The sequence below is a fragment of the Taudactylus pleione genome, unplaced genomic scaffold (assembly GCF_031769625.1).
Source record: "Taudactylus pleione unplaced genomic scaffold, aTauple2 ptg000373l, whole genome shotgun sequence".
Taxonomy (NCBI): domain Eukaryota; kingdom Metazoa; phylum Chordata; class Amphibia; order Anura; family Myobatrachidae; genus Taudactylus; species Taudactylus pleione.
Window position 1 is genome coordinate 2,222,931 of NW_028284774.1, and position 20,935 is coordinate 2,243,865.

Here is a 20,935-nt window from a genome sequence, read left to right on the forward strand (position 1 = left end):
GGATTAAGGCTTCTGAAGTGTAGAAGAGAATAAAAGGTAGCATAGTGTGAAATATGGTGATATGTACAAAACAACATATAAACAGTAAAATACAATGATGTTTAGATAGTATGAGTAGTAAAATGCAACGGACACTAATGTCTGTTAAATTGAATTCTGAAAAGAACTGGAAAAAATTATAAAGTGGAATCTGAACATGAATTTCTCCATATGACTGGGTTTAAAATCTCAGGTATTTTTAAAATATCCCATCGAATATTCCAATAAATGCCTGAGTATCTTCATCCTGGTTGGCACTGAAAAATAAACCATAAATTGAATACACTCAAATGGAAAGAAAGATAAATATGTCACAATAAAAAATGTACATGTATATCTGTTTAATACAGTGCAGTACCTTTTGTAGTCAGCATGTGTCACTGCCCTTATTGGGATGGGTATGGGATGCCGGCGCTCGAGATCCTGGCGGTCAGAATCCTGACGCCGGCATCCTGACAGGGTTAAGATACCGAAACTTGTCGGTCAATATTCTAACCCTCCCCCTCTCCCTATCCTAACTCTGCCTCCCTGGTGCCTAACCCTAACCTCCCCTCCACGCACCCTAAATCTAACACTCCCCCTTAGTGCCTAACCCTAACCCTCCCCTTAGTGCCTAACCCTAATGCTAACCATTCCCCCAACCCCGCTACTTCCCTTCAGGATTCCGGCAGTTGGGATGCCGATGCCGGGATTCTGACAAGTGTTGGGATTCCGGTGCTGGCATTCTGAGTGCCATAATTCCTGCGGTCGGTATATTGACCACATCCTACTGTTATTGTTTCCCATAAAAAGCATTTTATCAATGACAAAGATATAATATAGAAACAGAAGATGCTCTCTTGGGCACAAATAAACTAGGAATCCAAATGTATCCCAGTATAAATGTTAAATTATCCAAATAGACCTGCTCCCCCCATCTGCGATGTATTGGGCCAGTTCCACAATCCTCAGATGCTGGAGTTGGACATCGGTGAACTCCAACATGTTGGATTTCACTGATTTGCAGCTCACGATCAAAATATGATCGTATTCAGCAAATTGGGATTTTTTAACTTGAAGAATTTCACTGATTCCCTGACGGAACGGTGATGAATGATTGCCACTGATTGGCAGATTGGCGGTTCCAGTCGGATTGGGGAATCATTGAAACGTCCGGCAGATGTATGGGGCCCTTTAGTTGTACAATATTCTCTTTAATAACAGAGACTGTTTCAACATGAGATGGTTTTTCAAGGTTTTGTAATTTTATTGATACAAAGTTCGGTTGTAAATGAGCAGAAAAGTTCGTACATTAAAAAAATATATATATGAAATTTCAGATTCCACCAGTGATATCACGTTTTGCGGGTTGCTCCATACAGATATGGAAATAAACTATTGATGGAGATAGAAAGGAGTGTCAATATTATGTCTTTCAATGGACAAAAGAGGGTTCTACCAGTCTTTGGATGCGTCCTTTCCACTCACGTCCCAATAGGGCATTTTTATTGATATACCCCCAATAGGTTATATCAATAAAAATATGAGACCATGAAAAACCATCTCACATTGGAGCAGTCTCTCTTATTAAGGGAAATATTGTGCAACGGAACGTGTCCATTTGGACAATTTAAAGAAATTTTTACTGGGACACTTTTCACTTTCTATTTTTTTTTGCGTCCAAGAGAGAATATTCTGTTTTTTGTTAAATCTAAATGGACCCTTGGCACCCCACATCCCTAAAGCTGGGTACACACTTGAACTATGTAACAAATGATGTGACAGTCATTCTAATTTCACTAATACCAGAACACACAATATAGAGTGTACACACTATGCAATGTTCCGAATGACGACACAATATATCGTGATAGGGGTTTGTATCCTGCTGTACACACTATGCAATCATCGTATAGATCACTGGCAAACATAACTAAAATTTAAAGAATTGAACTCACTTGCACCACAAGACTCTGCTCACGAATTGTGTATTTGCAAACTACATGGGGAAGAGAAGCCGAGGAGTGTGGGTGGAAATGGAAAAGGCAGATCAGGTGATGTCTTTGCAGCAAAGATTGGACTAATACATTGTGTGGTCATGCAGAACAGCTGGTGGGGCGAAACGATGAACAACGGCAGCGAACAATGGACTGGACATGCACACGGTACGATGAATACAATAAATTGTCCCGATCTACGTCAGAACGATATATCGGATGACAGACCTTAAGTGTGTACCAGTGGTGTCCCTCACCACGGTGTCCCCCGAAGCGGGGAGGGACGCTGTGATCGCACCACCAAAAAAGGGGTGTGGCCATGTGAGAAGGGGCATGGCCTCGCAGCCCAAACCCCTGTGCCTATTACTTGCGTGGGAATGGGGGGTGCAGGAGGTCCCTGTGTGGAGTGCCGGCTGGATGCTACAGTGCAGCACCCGGCTCCTGTGAGTGAGGGGGAGTCTGCACCTTGGTGACACCTGGGTGCAGAACGCACCCCCTTTGTGATGCTACTGATGTGTACCCAGCTTTAGTGGTAGCAATACTAACTAAAAAACCTTTATTCAAAGCAGTGATACAAATATTACATCTTAACAAAGACATAAACTACTAAACAGCACTATGCACTGTTATTGCACATCTCGGACAGTTTATTTTACAGTGATGTTAAAAGTAAAAAATGCAGTCACTGGAGAGAATAAACCAAGCTATGTTGTACAATAACTGTCACTGAGAATGAATGGACTGATGACTCCACCTGCAATATAAAGTGATCTGCACACTTAATAAATCCTGTAGTAATGAAAAGAAAAAGAAAACATTTACATAAAATTAATTCCTTAGTAGTCCCAGTTTCTGAGCCTGATTGGTTGGGTCTGGCCTGGGTAGACAGAGACTTTTCCTTGTTATAATAAATGAAAATGTTTGTGGGAAAACCACAATGTGATTATGCAACATATTGGCACTGCAGCTATCACTGCTGCCTCATGGTACTGGGGTCAAAGGTTCTATTCTGATGAGGTCATTACCAGTGTGAAGCTTGTATGTTCTCCCCATGTTTGTTTTGATTTCCACGCACAGTCCAAAATTATATTGGCAAGTTAACTGGACAAAATTAATTGTAATGTATGTTCATGTGGCATTGAATTTGGAGGACTGATTTGTTTGATTAAATATCTTTATATATATAGCTGAATAGTATGTAATTGTAGGCACAACAGAAATGAAGGTTAATAATAATATGATGTCATGTCTCCCATCCAGAGGTGTTTTCTTGTAAAAACCAAATTGTGAAATATATTGGCCATTTCACAATTCACACTTAAGATGGGTACACACTAGACGATATATTCGATGATTTGTCATTTTGGGGCGAATCGGAACAACAAATCATCCACATTGTCCAGTGTGTATGCAATATTGCGCTGTCACAACTCTCGGACGGATTATGGATGCGGCCCGTATTTAGGGAATTGGCTAGACTTATGCCTGAGGCGTGGAGTCTAATGTGCCGGCAGTATTCACCAGAGACCATCGCAAGAAGGTATGGACTTGGCTGCGTCCGACACACAGGTCGCGGCCCTCAGGTTAGGTTCCCCTATACAGATACTGGTGAACACTGGATGAGGTGCAGAAGAATAAATGTAGTCGACAAGCCGGGTCAAAACCAAACAGACGAGGCAGTACCAGGGAGCAGATGTAAACGGGTCACAGGGAGTAGCCGAGGTCAGAACCAGATATCAGGAGCAGTACAAGGGGTCAGACGAATTCGGAGTCACAAATAAGCCAAGGTCAAGATCAGAATAACAGGTAAGTACTTGGAATGCTGGAGTATGGTATGGAGCCTATACTCTGGCACCTGTCTGGTGCCAGAGACTTCCTTTAATAGAGTAAGTTCAATTCTCGTGCCAAACGTGACTTCACATCCGGCGCACCTGTCACTTTAAATCTCTCTGCAGGTCGGCGCTCGCGCGCTCTTAGGAGAGCCGCGGCCGCCCGCACTTCCAGCCAGCGTGAAGGTGACCTGTAGCGGACATCACAGCAGCAGGCGCCAGGGAATCCCCGCCCACTGCCTGCACTTCATATTCCTCCTGATGGTCTACCGGATTCGCAGGAGGAGGGCTGCAAGAAGCTGAGAAACGATTAAGTACCAAGGGCTTGAGAAGGGAAACGTGAAACACATTGGGTATTCTCAGAGTGTTTGTAAGTTTCAAATGATATGCTACTGGGTTGATTACTTGTAAAATCTGAAAAGGACCAATGAATCTGGGAGCGAATTTCATTGTCGGAATGTTGGTTTACAGGCAGACATTATCACCAGGTGCCAGCATCGGACCCCTCCTACTTCTCCTATCTGCAAACAGCTTGTACCTTGAAGAAGGTTTACACAAATTCCTTTTTACCATCGTCCAGATCCTAAAGAATCGATTCACTGTACCAGGTACGGCTGGAAGTGATACTGGCTGAAGGCCTGGTAACTCGGGTAACACTGGATGCAGACCATACTGAACAAAGAATGGGGAATGTCCCGACAGGTTATTGTGGGCAAATTCAGCCCAAGGTAGCAGAGAGACCCAGTCATCTTGATTGGATGAAACATACATCCTAATGAATTTTTCCAATTCTTGGCTTACTCGTTCAGTCTGGCCATTTCTCTGGGGATGATAGGCCGAAGAAAAGCTCAGGTTGATGCCAAAGTGCCTGTATAATGTTCTCCAGAACTTAGAGGTAAACTGTACCCCTCTGCCGGAAACAATGTCTTAGGAAACCTGTGTAACCTAAAGATTTCTCAAATCTCTGCCAACTTTGGTGCTGAAGGTAGACCTTTCAAAGGAATAACGTGAGCGGCCTTGGAGAACCTATCCACCACCACCAGAATTGTGTTGAACCCTTGGCATGAAGGCAGATCAGTCACAAAGTCCATGGAAATGTGAATCCAAGTTCAATCAGGCACTGGTAGTGGCAATAGGGAAGCCGATGGAGAGTGCGGTGGAATCTTGTGCTGAGCACAAATATGACAGGCTGCCACGAAGTCCTTTACAGTCTGACAGATCGTCGGCCACCAGTACCACCTGAGGAACAGTTCAAAGGTTTTTTTGACGCCTGCATGCCCACTGAAACGGGATGAATGCGCCCACTGAAGTAGTTTAGCTCGGAGTTCTGAGGCTATGAATGTTTTCCCCAGTCAAGGAGTCTTGACCCTCTTGGTGGCTGCTAAGAAACAGGCAGGGTTTAGAATGGCCTTATCCTCCTTTACTTCTTCCATTTCAGCAGAACTAAATGCTTTCGAGAAAGGGCATTGGCCTTGATGTTCTTATTACCAGGCCAGTAAGTAATCACTAGATTAAATCGATCGAAGAATAATGGCCATCTGGACTGACGATAATTTAGACAGTGAGCTGTTCTGAGGTACGTCAAAGTCTTATGATCGGTGTAGACTTTTAGGGGAAATTTAGCTCCTTCTAACAAGTATCACAATTCTTGTAGAGCCAGTTTGATGGCAAGTAGTTCTTTATCACCAACAGCATAATTCCTCTCTGATGTAGATAACTTTCGGGAGAAGAACCCACAGGAGTACCACTTATTTCCTTTGTCTCTCTGTGACAGGACTGCCCCAACCCCAACTGTGGAAGTGCCCACCTCCAGAAAAAATGGTTGGTCACAATTAGGTTGTCTCAGGATGGGTGCTGAAAGGAAGTGCTGTTTTAAATGGACGAAGACTTCCTGTGCCTCAGTTGACCACTCACAAGTATCCTGACCCTTTCTGGTAAGAGCAGTGATGAGAGCAGTGATGGAAGAGTAGTTCCTGATGAATTGGCAGTAGAAGTTGCAAAAACCCAGGAAGCGTTGTATTGCTTTCAATCCAACTGGGCGGGACCAGTTGACAATAGCGGCAAGCTTCTCTGGGTCCATTAGAAGACAGGAACCCGAATTGATGTACCCCAGAAATGTCAGTTCATTTTGTTCAAAAGAGCATTTCTCAAGTTTGCAGAAAAGCTTATTAGCTCGGAGTCATGAAAGCACCTCACATACATGTTGGCGATGACTTGCTATATCTTCAGAGAATGTTAGGATATCATCCAAACTACCACTAAGTATTTATACAACAAATCCTGGAAAATATGATTCATGTATTTTTGAAAACAGCTTGGGTGTTGCTTAATAACCAAGTATTCGTAGTGGCCACCTCGAGTTTTAAAGGCCGTCTTCCACTCATCTCCAGATCAGATTCTGATTAAATTGTAGGCCCCGCGAAGATCTAGCTTAGTGAAAATCTTTGCCCCCTTAATCCGATCAAAGTGTTCTGAAATCAGATGTAGAGGGAACCAATCATTGATGGTAATTGCATTCAGGCCCTGGTAATCAATGCATGGTCTCAAACCCCCATCCTTCTTTTTAACAAAAAAGAGACCAGCTTCAGCAGGTGATTTAGACTCCCTGATAAATCCACATTCCAGGTTCTCTGTAATGTATTCAGTAACTGCCTGATTTTCGGGAAGTGAGAGGGGAAAAAATTCTTCCACGAGGTGGGACCTTTCCATGCAATAAATCTAAAGCGCAATCCCACTCCCGATGGGCAGGAAGTATCTCCGCAGCCTTTTTGCTGAATACATCTCTGAAGGACTGGTATGGTGCCGGAAGCTGACCTTCCGAAGAGACAACTGAGGTTTGAATGATGCGGTGAGGTGGTTTTGACAGATAATAAACAAGACCCTCTGCATTGAGAACCGCATGACAGGATTTGAGGCTCTCTCCAGTCCAGAACAGGTGCATGCTTGCGAAGCCAAGGAAGACCCAAGATAACAGGACTTTCAGCTGACGGGAGGATATAGAATGTTATTGTTTGCCGATGAAGAGGTCCTATATGCATGGTGATTTCTGTTCTCCATGAGTGAATGGTAGCCATGTGAAGTTTATTTCCATCCATGCCAATTATGCCAAGGGGTTTTTGCAGCGGCATGCTAGCAATACCTAACACTTGGACCTTTTTAGCTGTGATGAAATTGCCATCGGCACCCGGATCTAAGAAGTCTTTGATTTCTTCAAAGGAATTTCCCATGACCAGGGTTACATCGATGGAAAACTGGGAAGTAACTTGTTTTTTTTGGAGTGTATTTCAATGCACCTAAACTGACAACACCTCGATCATTTAGGCCTTCTAGTTTCCCAGACGCTTTGGACAGCCAGAGAGAAGGTGGCCTGATTCGCCACAGTACAAAGTTTATTTTTGAACCACCTTCTCTTTCTGCGGCATGAAGGCGAGATTTCCCAATCTGCACGGGTTCTACTGGAGACTCAGTAGATGCCGTGAATCGTGGGGCCAGCTTAAAAGTGAAGCGACAAGACTGTTCCTTTTCTCATGCTCTCTCTCTGTGGCGAAGGTATGGACTTGGCTGCGTCTGACACACAGGTCACGGCCATCAGGTTAGGTCCCCTATACAGGTACTGGTGAACACTGGATGAGGTGCAGAAGAATAAATGTAGTCGACAGGCTGGGTCAAAACCAGACGAGACAGTACCAGGGAGCAGACGTAAATGGGTCACAGGGAGTAGCCAAGGTCATAACCAGATATCAGGAGCAGTACAAGGAGTCACAAACAAGCCAAAGTCAAGATCAGGATAACACGTAAGTACTTAGAACGCTAGAGTATGGTATGGAGCCTATACTCTGGCACCTGTCTGAAATGAAATGACGGGAAATTAATACATTTTGTTATATACATTATTCTTAAACTACATGGATAACATTCCTGTCAATAAACATGGACATAATCTTCTACCCTTATTTAGCCCTGGTTCCTCATAAAGCCTGACCTCTCCCATCCTTTTATTATGTGATGCACTGCAGGCTAGCACCCACACAAATATTAATTTTCATGCTGATACATCTACTACTGCTATTATCATGTCCTCAGGCCCGCCAAGAAGCGCGGCGGGCCCAGGTAACAGGAGGCGAGGCCTAATCGCGGGAGGTCTGGCCACGCCCCCTTCCCCCCCCAAAAAAACTAGTTTGCAAGCTGGTGGGAGGGTGCTCTGAGCCCCCTCATCCCTGCTCAAAGCCAGGGGGGGTGCGATCAGTGTGATTGCTCCCCCCCACAGCCATAGCAGACTGCTGTGGCTGTTGCCCAGCAGCTACGAACAGTCTCCCACTGCAGCTCAGCACATGCTGTGTGCTGGGCTGCTGTGAGGGAGGTTGCGGGCGGCGCCGGGCCCCTCAAGAAGACCGGGCCCGGGTAATCTGTACCCCACTCCCCCCCCCCCCCTTGGCGCCCCTGCATGTCCTTCTAAAATATATAAAACCATTATCAGATTTTTCCGTAATACATTATTCATCATTCAAATGCAAGATGACAGACTTTATGTATTCTTTCTATTTTTTGAGTTATTGATATCCTATGAAAAAGTTATTTTAAAAATAAAAAGAGTACATGCTTAACAATTCTATTAATATTTATTAAAAATGCTCTTACCTTCCATGGCCTGTACTATTGCTGACAAAAAAGTCAGCAGGGTTACTAGCTTTGTAAGAGGAATTCAGTGTAGAGTACGGACGGCTACATTCAGTCTTCCCCAAATATTGTTCCACTTTATCAGCAGCGTCCTGCACCATAAGCTTGTGAAAATTAGTGTATTCAATGCATAGGAGAAATGTCTCAAGCAAAACAATTTGCCTGGATGTAGTTTGTGTTGGAAATAAACAATAAAGGTTGAACTTACAATTTTGTTTCCCTGTTGTCTATAATTTAATGTTTCTGTATCCAAGGAACGTACGTATTTATGAATATTAATGTCAGAATTGGTTCTTAAATGAGAATATCTACAATGACAAAATTATAGATTTCAATATGTAGTGAATGCAGACTTGAACGTGCTACCTAATGTTTGTATCAGTACAGTGAACCAAATACAGTAGAAATGCAAAACAGGATAAATAATACAGAATACTGCATTACTGGTTTATAGTATATAAATAAAGTTATCACAGGGGGCGACTGGGAACATCCACACTTGAGGCAGTATACACAAACATCACCACCTTTAAATCTAACATGGTCCAATAAAAACACCACAGAGCAGGATATTATATTCAGGGTGCAGGGTATATACTGCTCAACACACATGAAAATAAGGATATAACAACCATAGCCCAGAAGGCGAGCTGTTACACCTTCCATGCCAGTGTCCCATGTGAGTTTATCAGTTTTCAACTATTAGGTGATACAAGGGGACCCTTACAAAAGTTTGCTACAAGTTCCGCAAATGTCTAAATACACCCTTTCCTAGATAATGTTTGCGATTTCAGTGGGACAAAGAGCACAGACAATGGACTTCTAAGTAGTGGATGCTGGTAATATGGTTAGAAGAATCATTCATCACTAGGGATCGGTATGAATTACCGTCGGACGCAAGTCCCAACAGCGGCTGGCCCACATGGCTGAAAAGTATTAACTAACCTGACCTCCCCCCCCTAACCCTCCTTAGGGGTGCCTAACCCTAACCTTCCCGCAAGTGCCTAACCCTAATCCCCCCTCTAATTGCCTAAACCTAACCCCCCCCTTCCCCGCCGCCTAGACCTAAGTCCCCCAGGGGGGGTGCCTAACCCTAAATCCCCCCCGGGGGTGCCTAACCCAAACCGTTCCTTCCCCTAGCCTAACCCTAACCTCCTGGGTGGGTGCCTAACCCTAAGTCCCCCCCCCCCCGGGAGCCCTAAACCTAACCCCCCCCCCGTGGCTGTCCGCAGTGGCGCCCGGCATCACTTCGATCGGGAAGCTAGGCGCCGGTCTCCCGGCATCGGTAAAATGGCAGGCGTGTAGATTTAGACGCCTGTCATTTAACCCTCGCTGGGATAAAGCAGTCGGGAAGCCGGCTGTCGGGATTACGTCCGCCGGCTTCCCGACTGCATACCCTTCACTATATTCTTAAAATGACTAGTGCAAGTGTAATGCAAATCTAGAGACTTACAGCCCTGATTACTGGTTTCCAACAGTGAAGGGTTCTTATGGTTCCATAATGTTGTAGGGCTCATTTTCCTGGAATAGTTTGGCAGCAATCATTCCCTTATAAGGTAAGGTTAATGCTAATCGCTATTTAATGATTGTGAGTCATTTTGTTAATCCCATGTTGTGGCATTTCTTTCCTGATGGAAGGAATATCTTCCAGATGATATTGCCTCCCCATCCACAGAGCATGTATGGCCGTTCACTGGTTTAAGGAGCTTGATAGTGATGCACACACATGGCTTTTCTTAGGGCCTGATGCAGAGACAGTTGCAGTGCCAATGTTTTCGCAAAATGACCATAATTTTTGTCACCTCTGTCTGTGTAAAAGTCACACTGCGCATGTGCTGCCATGGTCCAGTGACGGCGTTCACAGTAAGGATTTATTAGTGATTGAGAGGCTGTGACCGTTTGTGGGTGGCAATGGAGAGGTACAGTATCGCGACTATTTTCTCAGCCTGCGACTGCGATCCCATACCCAGCTGCAAAGGCTCTGGCAATAGGGTCACCATAGGATCACTCAGAAGTTTGATGATCGACCGATGTGTGACCGATGGATGAGTTGTTGTACGCAAGCTGCATATCTGAGATGTCGCAGGTGTTGCATATTTTCACACATGCCCTGCAAACTTGCAGCAGCGGTGGTGGCATTTGCAACCGTCTCTGAATCAGGCCTTAGTCACTAATATGAACCCAACTGAACATATATGAAATATACTGGGATGATGCCTGAGGGCCTGATTCAGAGCCGCTCGTAAGCGGCCGCTCGTTCGTTCCGAGCGATGTTTGCCCAACTGCGCATGCGTATGGATCGTAATACGCATGCGCGAACCAGTCAGTGCGGCCGAAAATTGTTTGTTCGCTAAATAGCGAGTGCCTGCTAATATGAGTGACAGGAGGAGGCATATGTGGGTGGTAACAGGGGAAGGTGCTTGAAAACGGGGAGTGGAGATCAGAACGCAGGCGTGCTTAAAGGTCAAAACGGGCGTTTTATGGGTGTGCATAATTAATACAACAGCGTCTCTGACCACGTCACTGGGTTATTTTATAGTCAGAACTGCTCGCAAATTTGTGGTAGGAAAAACCAACCACAAGAATAGCGAGCAGTTCATACGCTGGTCGATGTACTTGATTAATCTAATAAATAGCGGACATGACGTATGATGCGAGCAACCAGGGGGCGTTTTTAACAAAAAAACGACCGCATGTTTTGTTCGCTCGTTCAGACATAGATGCGGCAACAGACCGCAAAGAGCAAACGGTTCATTTGAATAGCCACCCCCTTTTTCTGAACAAGGGCATACAAACTGTATGGCAGCTCAGCCCCTATCAAGTGCCTTTATATTGCTTTTCCCATTGTATTGCATCCAGTGACTATGTCCATCTGACATGCCTTCAGTCTCCCAGTCCTAGTATCTGCATTCCTTACCAGGGTTTCACATAAGCTGATAACTGCTCAGAACACAGAAGCCGAACTTAAAGTTCCGGGTGATGGCATATAAATTGACAATGGAGAGAGGTTTATTCGGAGAACAAGTGCATACTGAGTCACATGGCATACATGCATTATAAAACCCATCTGTTTGCATTGGAAGTTTCACCTTTTGTTTTCGAGTCATCGATTCTGTTGTTTAGCTAATCCTAAAGTTGATCGGCCAGCAATGAAATGTAGAACTTCCTGATGAAGCAGGCAGCAGCCTGAGAAACGGCTGGAAGTGGTGTTTGAGAATATTCTTGCACTTTGCAGTTATAGCTATGGGGACTCTTTATATATGAAAATGAGTTTAGATGGTTCAGCATGTAAGAAACACAATATCTGCCACCTGTTAGACACTTTCCATGATGCAGTTGATCATGTTTCCCCTTTTTTTCAAACAGCCAGTTCTATGACCTGTCTGTGTATTAGACTTGACAACTTTGCATTTTAGACTACCGTAGGCAGCAAATATGGTTCTGCACATTATATTTGGCACCTAATATGGTCCTGCAAATTAGAAACGTGCAAAATATCTTTTTGGATGTTATGCTTGGCACAAGATATGGCTCAAGTTTGAATATGTGGCAGTAGATATGGCTCAACATTGTGCCTTTCACACCAGGCATGGCTCAGCTCATTATATAAGACGTAGTTTAACTTTGTATACCAGACCAGATATAGCACCATTGTAGAACAGCTGGCATGGGAAATATAGCCCACTGTACAGCGGCATATTGGCTCCTTGATTTTGGAAATATTTGTTGATACTTTATCATTCTGTAAGTGCCACTGGAACTCGCTCTACTAAATGTTTACTGAAATTAAGATGAACACGGAAACTATGCGTAGGCCGATGCGCCCCATCTTCTGGAGATGCAAGCAGTGTCGCCCCTTACCTGCCCCAAACGGTCGCAGCATGTCAATCATGCTACAACTTAGGGGGGGTTGCATCCACCACCCCAGCCAATGATCGGCACAAGCGCAGTGCAGATCCTGTACATGCGCCGATCATTAAACATCAGAGTTGTACGCAAACCATCGGGTTTGAGTACAACTCTGAATAAGGCCCATAGTTACAGTAAACAGGCATAAAAAGTAAGATGTACTGTATGCACCAACCAAATATTAGCGCTGGAGCTTTGATTTAAACATAACATCAAAGTACTCACTTGATTGGATGAATGGAATTTAAATTGTTCTCTTTCTGTTCTGTGGATGATGAAAATGTTGCTTTTGAATGAGTCTTATTAAATGACACAGTTTTGGAACCTTTGGAAAAGTAATGAAATTCATGTAAATGCATATTTCAATGGTTGATATTTAATTTACCTTGGCAGAACAAATTATGTAATCTGTAGTTACCGCATTCTACAAAAACCATAACTTGCATTGATGATGAACAGTTGGAATAATTGCTCTTTTCCTTTATCTATTTAAAGAAAGAGTTTGTATTGCTATTTTATTATTATACTTCATTTATATAGCACATACTACTCAGTGCTGCATAATGAGGGAGAACAATTTGAAAGATAATAATAATATAGTAATAAACAAGGACACAGGTGGAAGCACCCAGCAAGCTACTGGTTACAATCTTAAGGGTGTCAGAAATGAAACATAAGGCAAATGCCATTTTTGTATCGTAGACGAGCCATGTATTTAACATATACCTTATAGTGAGCTGCTTTTCCGGCCCCAGAACAGCCTAAATGTGTCAGAGTATGAGCTCAATATAATATCAAATGTGTGGAACACTCTGGTCCAATAGCTGTTACTAATTAGCTGGTGTTTTATTTCCAAAGAGTATATTTTATCCCACTCCAAAGATGTTCTATTTGACAGACAGCTTTGTGGTTGGGACATTAATACCGCTTTTATACCTAAATTCTGGGCCTGACCCGGAGTTTGGAACAGGGTTCAAATCTGGATCAGACCCGGAAATTAGCCGGCCCTGACCCAGGATATTTCTGAGTCAGCGCTATTCACACCGGAGCCGGGTATGCAGTGACCCGGCTCTTCCAGCATGGAAGTGGACGCTTGGAGATGACGTCATCTCCAAGCGCCACTAAAACCGGCCAATCGGCCGGCATGCGGCGCGCTCCAGGTCATCATGACCCGGATCGCGCCATTTACACTGCAGGGTTTCACGGGTCATTCCCTTGTTAAACCTTGCAAGTTATCTGGGTTAGATTGCCGGCTCACTCCACCCGGGAATCCAACCCTGTCCCCTTTTACACCAAGGAGCTACCCGGGTTAACCCTGCAATAACCTGAGTTTTAGCTCTGGTGTAAAAGGGGTATTAGTTGCTACAGTATTAAATTTTGTTGAGAGCAGTGAATATTTATTGAGGTGACAAACTCCTCCTGTTGTGCAGTAATCTCATATGCCTCTTCAGCACCACTTTTATTTTACTTACTATCACCTGTCTGTTACTGTGTACAAGGTGTATCAGACTCTTGGCCTGATTCAGATTTTGTTGGTATTGCGCATCCGCAGGGAAGAGGCTGTGCAATACCATCCAACTAAAATGCAAATGCAACAAGAAGTGTCTGTAGGAAATAGACACCTCCTGCATGCATCTGCAATCCAAGTGCAGCGCCCGTAGACGCTGCTTCGGATCACGATGGTCACTGCTTTAGCCAGTCTGCTTAAGCCAGGCTGCAGGATACGTGGGTGACGGGAATGTAGCCCATCGACGCCCCCAAACAGCCGCAGAATGTCAGTCATGCTGCTTCTTGTGGGCACTACGTGCTAACATGCAGGACTCATTCTGCACGTGCGCAGAACGGGTCCTGTGCATATGCAGACCAACAAACATTGGATATGTACGTATACCATCAAGTTTATGTACATATCTGAATGAGGCCCTCCACCTGCCCATTTGACCACTGTTTTGTTTCCACAGGGTGTTGTTGGCGAAATGTTACAGTATGTTAATTGTGATCCATTTATTTATACGCTCATAATACTAATGTGTTATGGGTACGTTATTGCAATTTCTGATTTCACTCATTCCGGTGACCTCTACTAATTTATGTGTTAAGAGAAATCACTTATTCCTCAATTGCAAATAAATTGTTGGTACTTGCTGATATGCTTATTGCCAAGGTATATGAGGCTGTACCAAATTGAGCAGATTTGCAAACAAAGAGTTTTGATTCCAACTCTTAATCAGCCCTTTTATTTGTAAGATTTGTTGTACTATCATCTATATGTCTTACATAACCCTCCGTTAGCCTAATACAGGCTTGGCCAAGCTGTGGATCACCAGCTGTTGTGAAACTACAAGTTCCAGCTGATTGGTGGGAGGGCAAGCTGGGACTTGTAGCTTCACAACAGCCGGAGAGCCATAGATTAGCTAAGCCTGGTCTAATATGTTATGGCTGTTATGCAGTTTACAACACAGCAACATTCTGTCCTCTAGAAAATGTATTTTATACAGATAACCTTTATTGGATTTTACATTTTTTCAGAGATTATTTTATTTTTGTATTTCTACACTGAATATTTGCTAATCTATCGTTTGTTATATTGTTCTCATATTAAGGTTAATTAACTTCATGGAGTTATCCTGTGTGAAAGACTTCATTTATTTATTAGTATGTATCTTATACCGCTAATATACCAAAGTTCCGGGTCTGACCAGGAGGTTGGAACAGGGTTCCAATCCGGATCAGACCTGGAACTTCTCCGGCGCCGACCCAGGATATTCCCGAATCGGCGCAGTTCGCACCGGAGCCATGTCTGCGATGACCTGCCTCTTCCGGCGTTGAAGTGGATGCTTGGAGATGGTGTCATCTCCAACCTCCACTGAAGCCGGCCACTCGGTGACCAGGATCTCGTTGATTACACTGCAGGGTGGCAAAGGAACGACCCGTGGCCAACCCTGCAAAATACCTGAGTTGGATCCCTGGGTCCCTGGACCCGGGTGGATCCATTTACATTGACTAAAATACTGTGTTGATGCGCATCAACCCGGGATTTTTAGCTCAGTGTAAAAGGGGTATAACCAGGGACGGCGCTACCACTATGCAAGCTTAGGCAGCTACCTAGGTGTGCCGGCCACTAGAGGATGCTTCTGAGTCCACCTAATTACGGAGGGTGCAGGGGGTGCGGTTGCTATGGGGCCAGGACACTTAAGGGGCCCGCCGACCCAGTGATCGCACTCCCTGCACCCTCCATTTGGCGGGCGCCATGACGTCACTCCCATAGCTCAGAGGAGCGGGCGCCGGGGACGGACAGCAGCAGGCACTGGAGCGGGGTTTAAGGTAAGTATTTTTATTTTTTTGTGTGTGTGTGTGTCTATGCGCGGGGGGGGGGTTTACTACAGGGGCCTTACTTACTACTGGGGACATCATATGGAGGTGCTATTTGGAGCACTACAACTGGGGGCACTACAGGGCCCTTACTACTGGGGGCACTTCAAGGGGCATTACTACTGGGGGCACTGCAGGGAGCATAACTACTGGGGGCACTGCAGGAAGCATTACTTCTAGGGGCACTGCAGGGAGCATTACTACTGGGGGGCACTACAAAGGCATTACTACTGGGGGCACTAAAAGGGCATTACAACTGGGGGCACTACAGGGGCCCTACAGGGGCCCTTACTACTGGGGGCACGGTAGGGGAAATCATCCCTTTAATTCAGGTCATGTGACTATTATTAGGGCGCTGTGTATGTGTCTGTGAGCTGGGCGGAGGGTTTGGGGGAAAACAGGGGCGGCATTGTGAACCTTTACCTAGGGCGCCCTGAAACCTTGCACCGGCCCTGGGTATAACTCAGTTGGATACATTTGTTATTCTAGTTCTAATTGATTGACAGATATTCCCTCGTTATTTAAACATCAGATCTTTCCTCCAAACTTATTATAGCGGATCCATTGTTTTTTTAATATATAATCCAAATCTCATTGCTTCTCAAATAGACTGCTGATGGAGCAGTCAATTACATGGAATGAGCAACTGTACTGTATAATAAACTGCAGCATAATATATTTCTATCTAGTCCTATTTTGTTATTATTTGAATATCATAACACAGCACTGTTTTTCTTAACTCATGGTAAGAATAAATTGCTTTACCAGTAAAGTGAAAATACTAATTTATGTAATAATTTGTATTTTGGACCAGTCCTGTACCTGGTCACAAGTGCGTGACATGTATAAATCTGCATGTAGCTGTAGCTAGGCTTTTTTTCTTCTGACTATTTAATGTCTTCTATTTCTGCCTATTCCTATTTATCTTTCTATCCCCTCATCTTATCTAGTCTATCCCCTCCCCTCCTCTCTGTCCCCGTCCCCTCCTCTACCCTCCCTCCTGTCTGTCTCTTATCCTTTTTTACTGTCTCTTGGTCTTATTCTTTATGTATCGCAACTGCGATTGCAATAGCGATTACGCACGCAGTCTCACTGCGATCATATGCTAATCCAATGCGATCGCTATGCCGCTGCAGCACAATATAAGGACGCCCACTTAACCTTATACATATACGTTATCTTTAGAAAGACTGCAAAACCATCGGTAATATTGAGTACCATCACAGCCTCAAGCACAGTTGTTCCAGCTCTGCCCTTACTCAGAAATTGCTAACTTCATTGCACGCTATGAGTACTCAGGCTGCGTACGGCATCACAGTGGATAATTTATGCACAATCCTGTAACGATGTTCAACGCCCTGGCAAGCCTGCGTTTTGCCGCCCCCCCGTCACAACCCACAAACAGCACTTCCTGTCAATCACTCTGCGATGGGTCTGCGTAGTCACTGCAATCGCAGTCTCGATCACACTGGCCGGTTCGCGCACGCACACTGAGATGCATATGCGTACACAGAACGCAACAATTGGCTGATTGTGTGCATAATCTCAGTTGCGATCAGTAATGAATCAGGCCCTCTGTCTCTTTTCCCCTCTTTCCCACAAGTCCACTTTTTTGGAGGGGGATAACTTGCATTGTCTCGATCCCTGGTGCAAGTTGCAGCTGCTGCTGCTGATAATTGGTACTGGCTCTACCTGATTTGCAGAATGTGTCTAAGAATCACCCAATTATGCAAATACAGTATAACTGCTTCGATTTAATAGCAGGATTGAAGTGTACTGAACACTTACTTAAAAATAAATAAAGCATGTTTCCTACTCTATTTGAGAGAGGGAAGGCTGCTGTTACATGGACTGGACTTGAAAAAAAGTTAAAATGTTATATTTGTGTCTTGCTTGATTTGCTTTTAATAGGCTCTATGTGATATTGTTCTCAAAGTGAAGCCACACCTTCTGTCATACTCCTGGTGCATCTGCTCCTATTTGCAGTGAGAGGGAGGTGCATTTGCTATCTATAAGCTGGTCGCAGGTATTTCATGTTTGCAGGCAACGCTGCATAGGCAGCAATATTCTATTTTTTCCTGTGCGTATTTTACATTTGCGCTTAGGTGCCAATTGCGTCTCACTCTGAATGAGGCCCCTTATGTCTTGTTTATGTTCCTCTTCAGATTGTAAGCGCTCAATTACTGGATAATAAGATTCATCATCATTAGATTATATAGTACTATTAAAATAAATAAAACTGGTGCAAAATAAGGTATCGTTATTTTGTGTAGTATTTTACCCCAGTATAATGGGCACAATCAAACATGGATGTTTGTAATAGGCAGCAGACTTTATTAAAGTAGCAGTCATTTAAAAGGCAAAACCAGGTTGATTTTGCCTTTTAAATGACTGCTATTTTAAAACATCAGGAACGACGGGTAGTCTTGGACAGGACTCACCAATGCTTGAAGTCTGCAGTCTATTACAGATACCCGAAATATCTGTTTAGAACAAATTAATTTACAAAAATATAAATAAAATAAATAAATAACCAATTAAATAATAAATAAATAAATACAATCTAGACAAAATAATTTAGTTGGGAACTAAATGTATGTACAGGATTAGACATCAAATATATAATTGGAAAAGTTTTTTCTCTGCTGTGCTGGAAATATGCTGATGTCATATTAGCCCTTCTAATTAGGCATCAATGACATAATTATATACTGTATTTTTTAACAGTTTCATTAAGGTGATTCTTAGTAAGTAACACATTGTTAATAGTAACAAGGCCTTTCTTACAGTGAAAAAGTTTGAAATACAGTATGTGACCACCATTGTATGCAAGCTAAAGGGTTGTATATCCGGGACTGTAATCATTCCCACTTACACTTAGAGGGAAACCTGTCACTGCATCATGAGCACTCTGAGGTGATGGCCCTTTAATGTAACGCAGAATGTAAAGCATTCTTTGTGGAAAAGTGTACATGGGGCTTGATTCAGAGATGTTGAGCGTTTATCGGTCATTCGCACATGCGTCTGAGTCGCACTGTACACGTGTCAAGGTACATTACCGTAGTTGATTGCAGCGAGTATTTACTTGCTGTGTGATTGACAGTCTGGGAGCGTTTGGGGGGTGTAACGGGGAGTGCTGTCTAAAAACTAAGGTGTGACGCGACCCTTTCGGGCGGGGGAAGGTCACATATGGAGTCTGCAATTCCATAGGCAGTAGACTTGGCTACGGTGCCTCATTTCCTGCGGCCATTCTGTGCAACCATAGAGTTACTCATGACTGCTAACATGAAATGATCTGCGACCTATACTGCATCCTTGTACCCAGATGCTTGGCTTTGCAAAGACACCGATGGGCATCTCAATACTGTACATATCCCAGTGGCTGCGACGTTTGCATATTACAGCTGCAGTGGCAATAGCGTAAAACTCTAAATCAGGCCCATTGTCACTGCTAGTGATTCAGGGTTTCACTTATTTGATGGAAGTTCAGAAATACATTTACACTCATTTTTTACCTAAAATATTTTAGCATTTAAAAATATAGATTCAAATAACAGTTAGAAAACAATTACATAAGATTATATATTGTGCATCCATAACTTTTGTTTCCTCCAATGGAAAGCCACCTTTGTCCAGCTCTGCAAGTTTGTCTAATGTCAATATAATTGTCTTTGGGCCTGATTCATTACGGATCGCAACTGCGATTGCAATAGAGATTACACACGCAGTCTCACTGTTATAGTATGCTAATCCAGTGAGATCGCTATGCCGTCGCAGCACAACCTAAAAACCCATTTTTTTTCCTTTATTTCCTACTTAGTACACAAAACACTAAGTAATAAGCAAAGACAACAATAGTATAAAACCTAGTATTGTTCTTTTTAAAGTGTACTAAATAACTGTAAAAAGTGTAACTGAAAAATAAAGGATAATTAAAAGCATGTGGCTTTTGTATACAATCTCACAATTGAATAGTTTAGTTCAGAACCTAGTATAATGTTCTCTTTAAAGTGTACTAAAAAGCATTTAAAAAGTGTCATTGAAAAAAAGACCAAAAGGATAAGTAAGAGCATGTGGATTTTTTTGTATTCAATCTCACAATTGCAATTTGTTATTATATATCTGTTATTGTGCTATTATATCACTTAACTAAAAATCGCTTGTAGTCTTAGCCTAATATAAAACATTAGTTTATCTGTGGTTATATGGCTTTACCTGAAATATGTGTCTCTGTTTTAGTTAGAAAGTTGCTGGCATCCAGCAGGTTGTCGTCATCAAAATCATCCCAAACATCATTTCCTAAATCAAATGACACATTTACTGGTTCCAGTGACCATGAGATGTTTCTGTCGGCATCTTTCCAATTACTGTGAGACTGTATTATACTTCCACTTCGCTGTTTTTTTTCCCCAGAATATGAGCATCCTACAAAATGTAACATGCACAGAAAATATAACATAGAAGCAAATTAGTCAACACATACTGTAATTACAAAACATATATTTATACAGTTTTTGGACCAAACTTAAATAAACCACTTGAACAATAATTTGTATTAAAATGATAATAAATCTCACGATCTATTGGACCTTATAATAGTTAATTTTGTAAAACTCTATTAAAGTTGTTTCCTAAACATAGAATATTAATAGATGCAGTGCGTGTACAACTGTGCCTAGTTAGCATTCTTGCTCGTACAGACAGAGCATGATTATATATATGGCCGATGTTTTCAGTCTGTGCATGTGTTCTGGTTGCAGTGCGCATGCATCCCGATGATTGCCACCAAAAGCTGCAGAAAAATTTTGAACGAAGAGGGTAACTTTACTAAGCTCCGTGTCTGGTCGAGATTGCAATCACGGGTGTGTTTGGCCATTTTTTAGAACTCGGAAATTTACTAAAGGCAAACTCGAGTGAGAAATCAAGAAACTCTCTTTAAAACACGGGTGAAAACACAAATAGAGATAAATACACCATCGGCTAAACTCACAGTACTTTTCTTAGCCAGGAATACAAATCGGGAATTTACCAAGAATCGTGATTATAATCGCGGGTGTAAATTTAGCAAACTCAGGGCCTGATTCAGCTTTGGGAATAGAGTGAGATTTAGCACTTAACTGATCATCTTGGTGA

The 20,935-nt window shown here is 43.1% G+C and overlaps 1 protein-coding gene across 1 annotated transcript in view; it reads right to left on the bottom strand.

Moving 5' to 3' along the window:
- Window positions 1-238: 238 nt before the first annotated feature.
- HFM1 (helicase for meiosis 1) overlaps window positions 239-20,935 on the bottom strand; it is a 236,775-nt gene continuing 216,078 nt past the window's right edge. The window contains exons 36-40 of the mRNA XM_088444870.1: window positions 20,018-20,227; window positions 12,656-12,755; window positions 8,730-8,829; window positions 8,483-8,613; window positions 239-296 (exon numbers count right to left, since the gene is read on the bottom strand). Coding sequence (XP_088300996.1) covers window positions 239-296; window positions 8,483-8,613; window positions 8,730-8,829; window positions 12,656-12,755; window positions 20,018-20,227 — 599 coding nt within the window. The remainder of the gene's footprint in view (window positions 297-8,482; window positions 8,614-8,729; window positions 8,830-12,655; window positions 12,756-20,017; window positions 20,228-20,935) is intronic.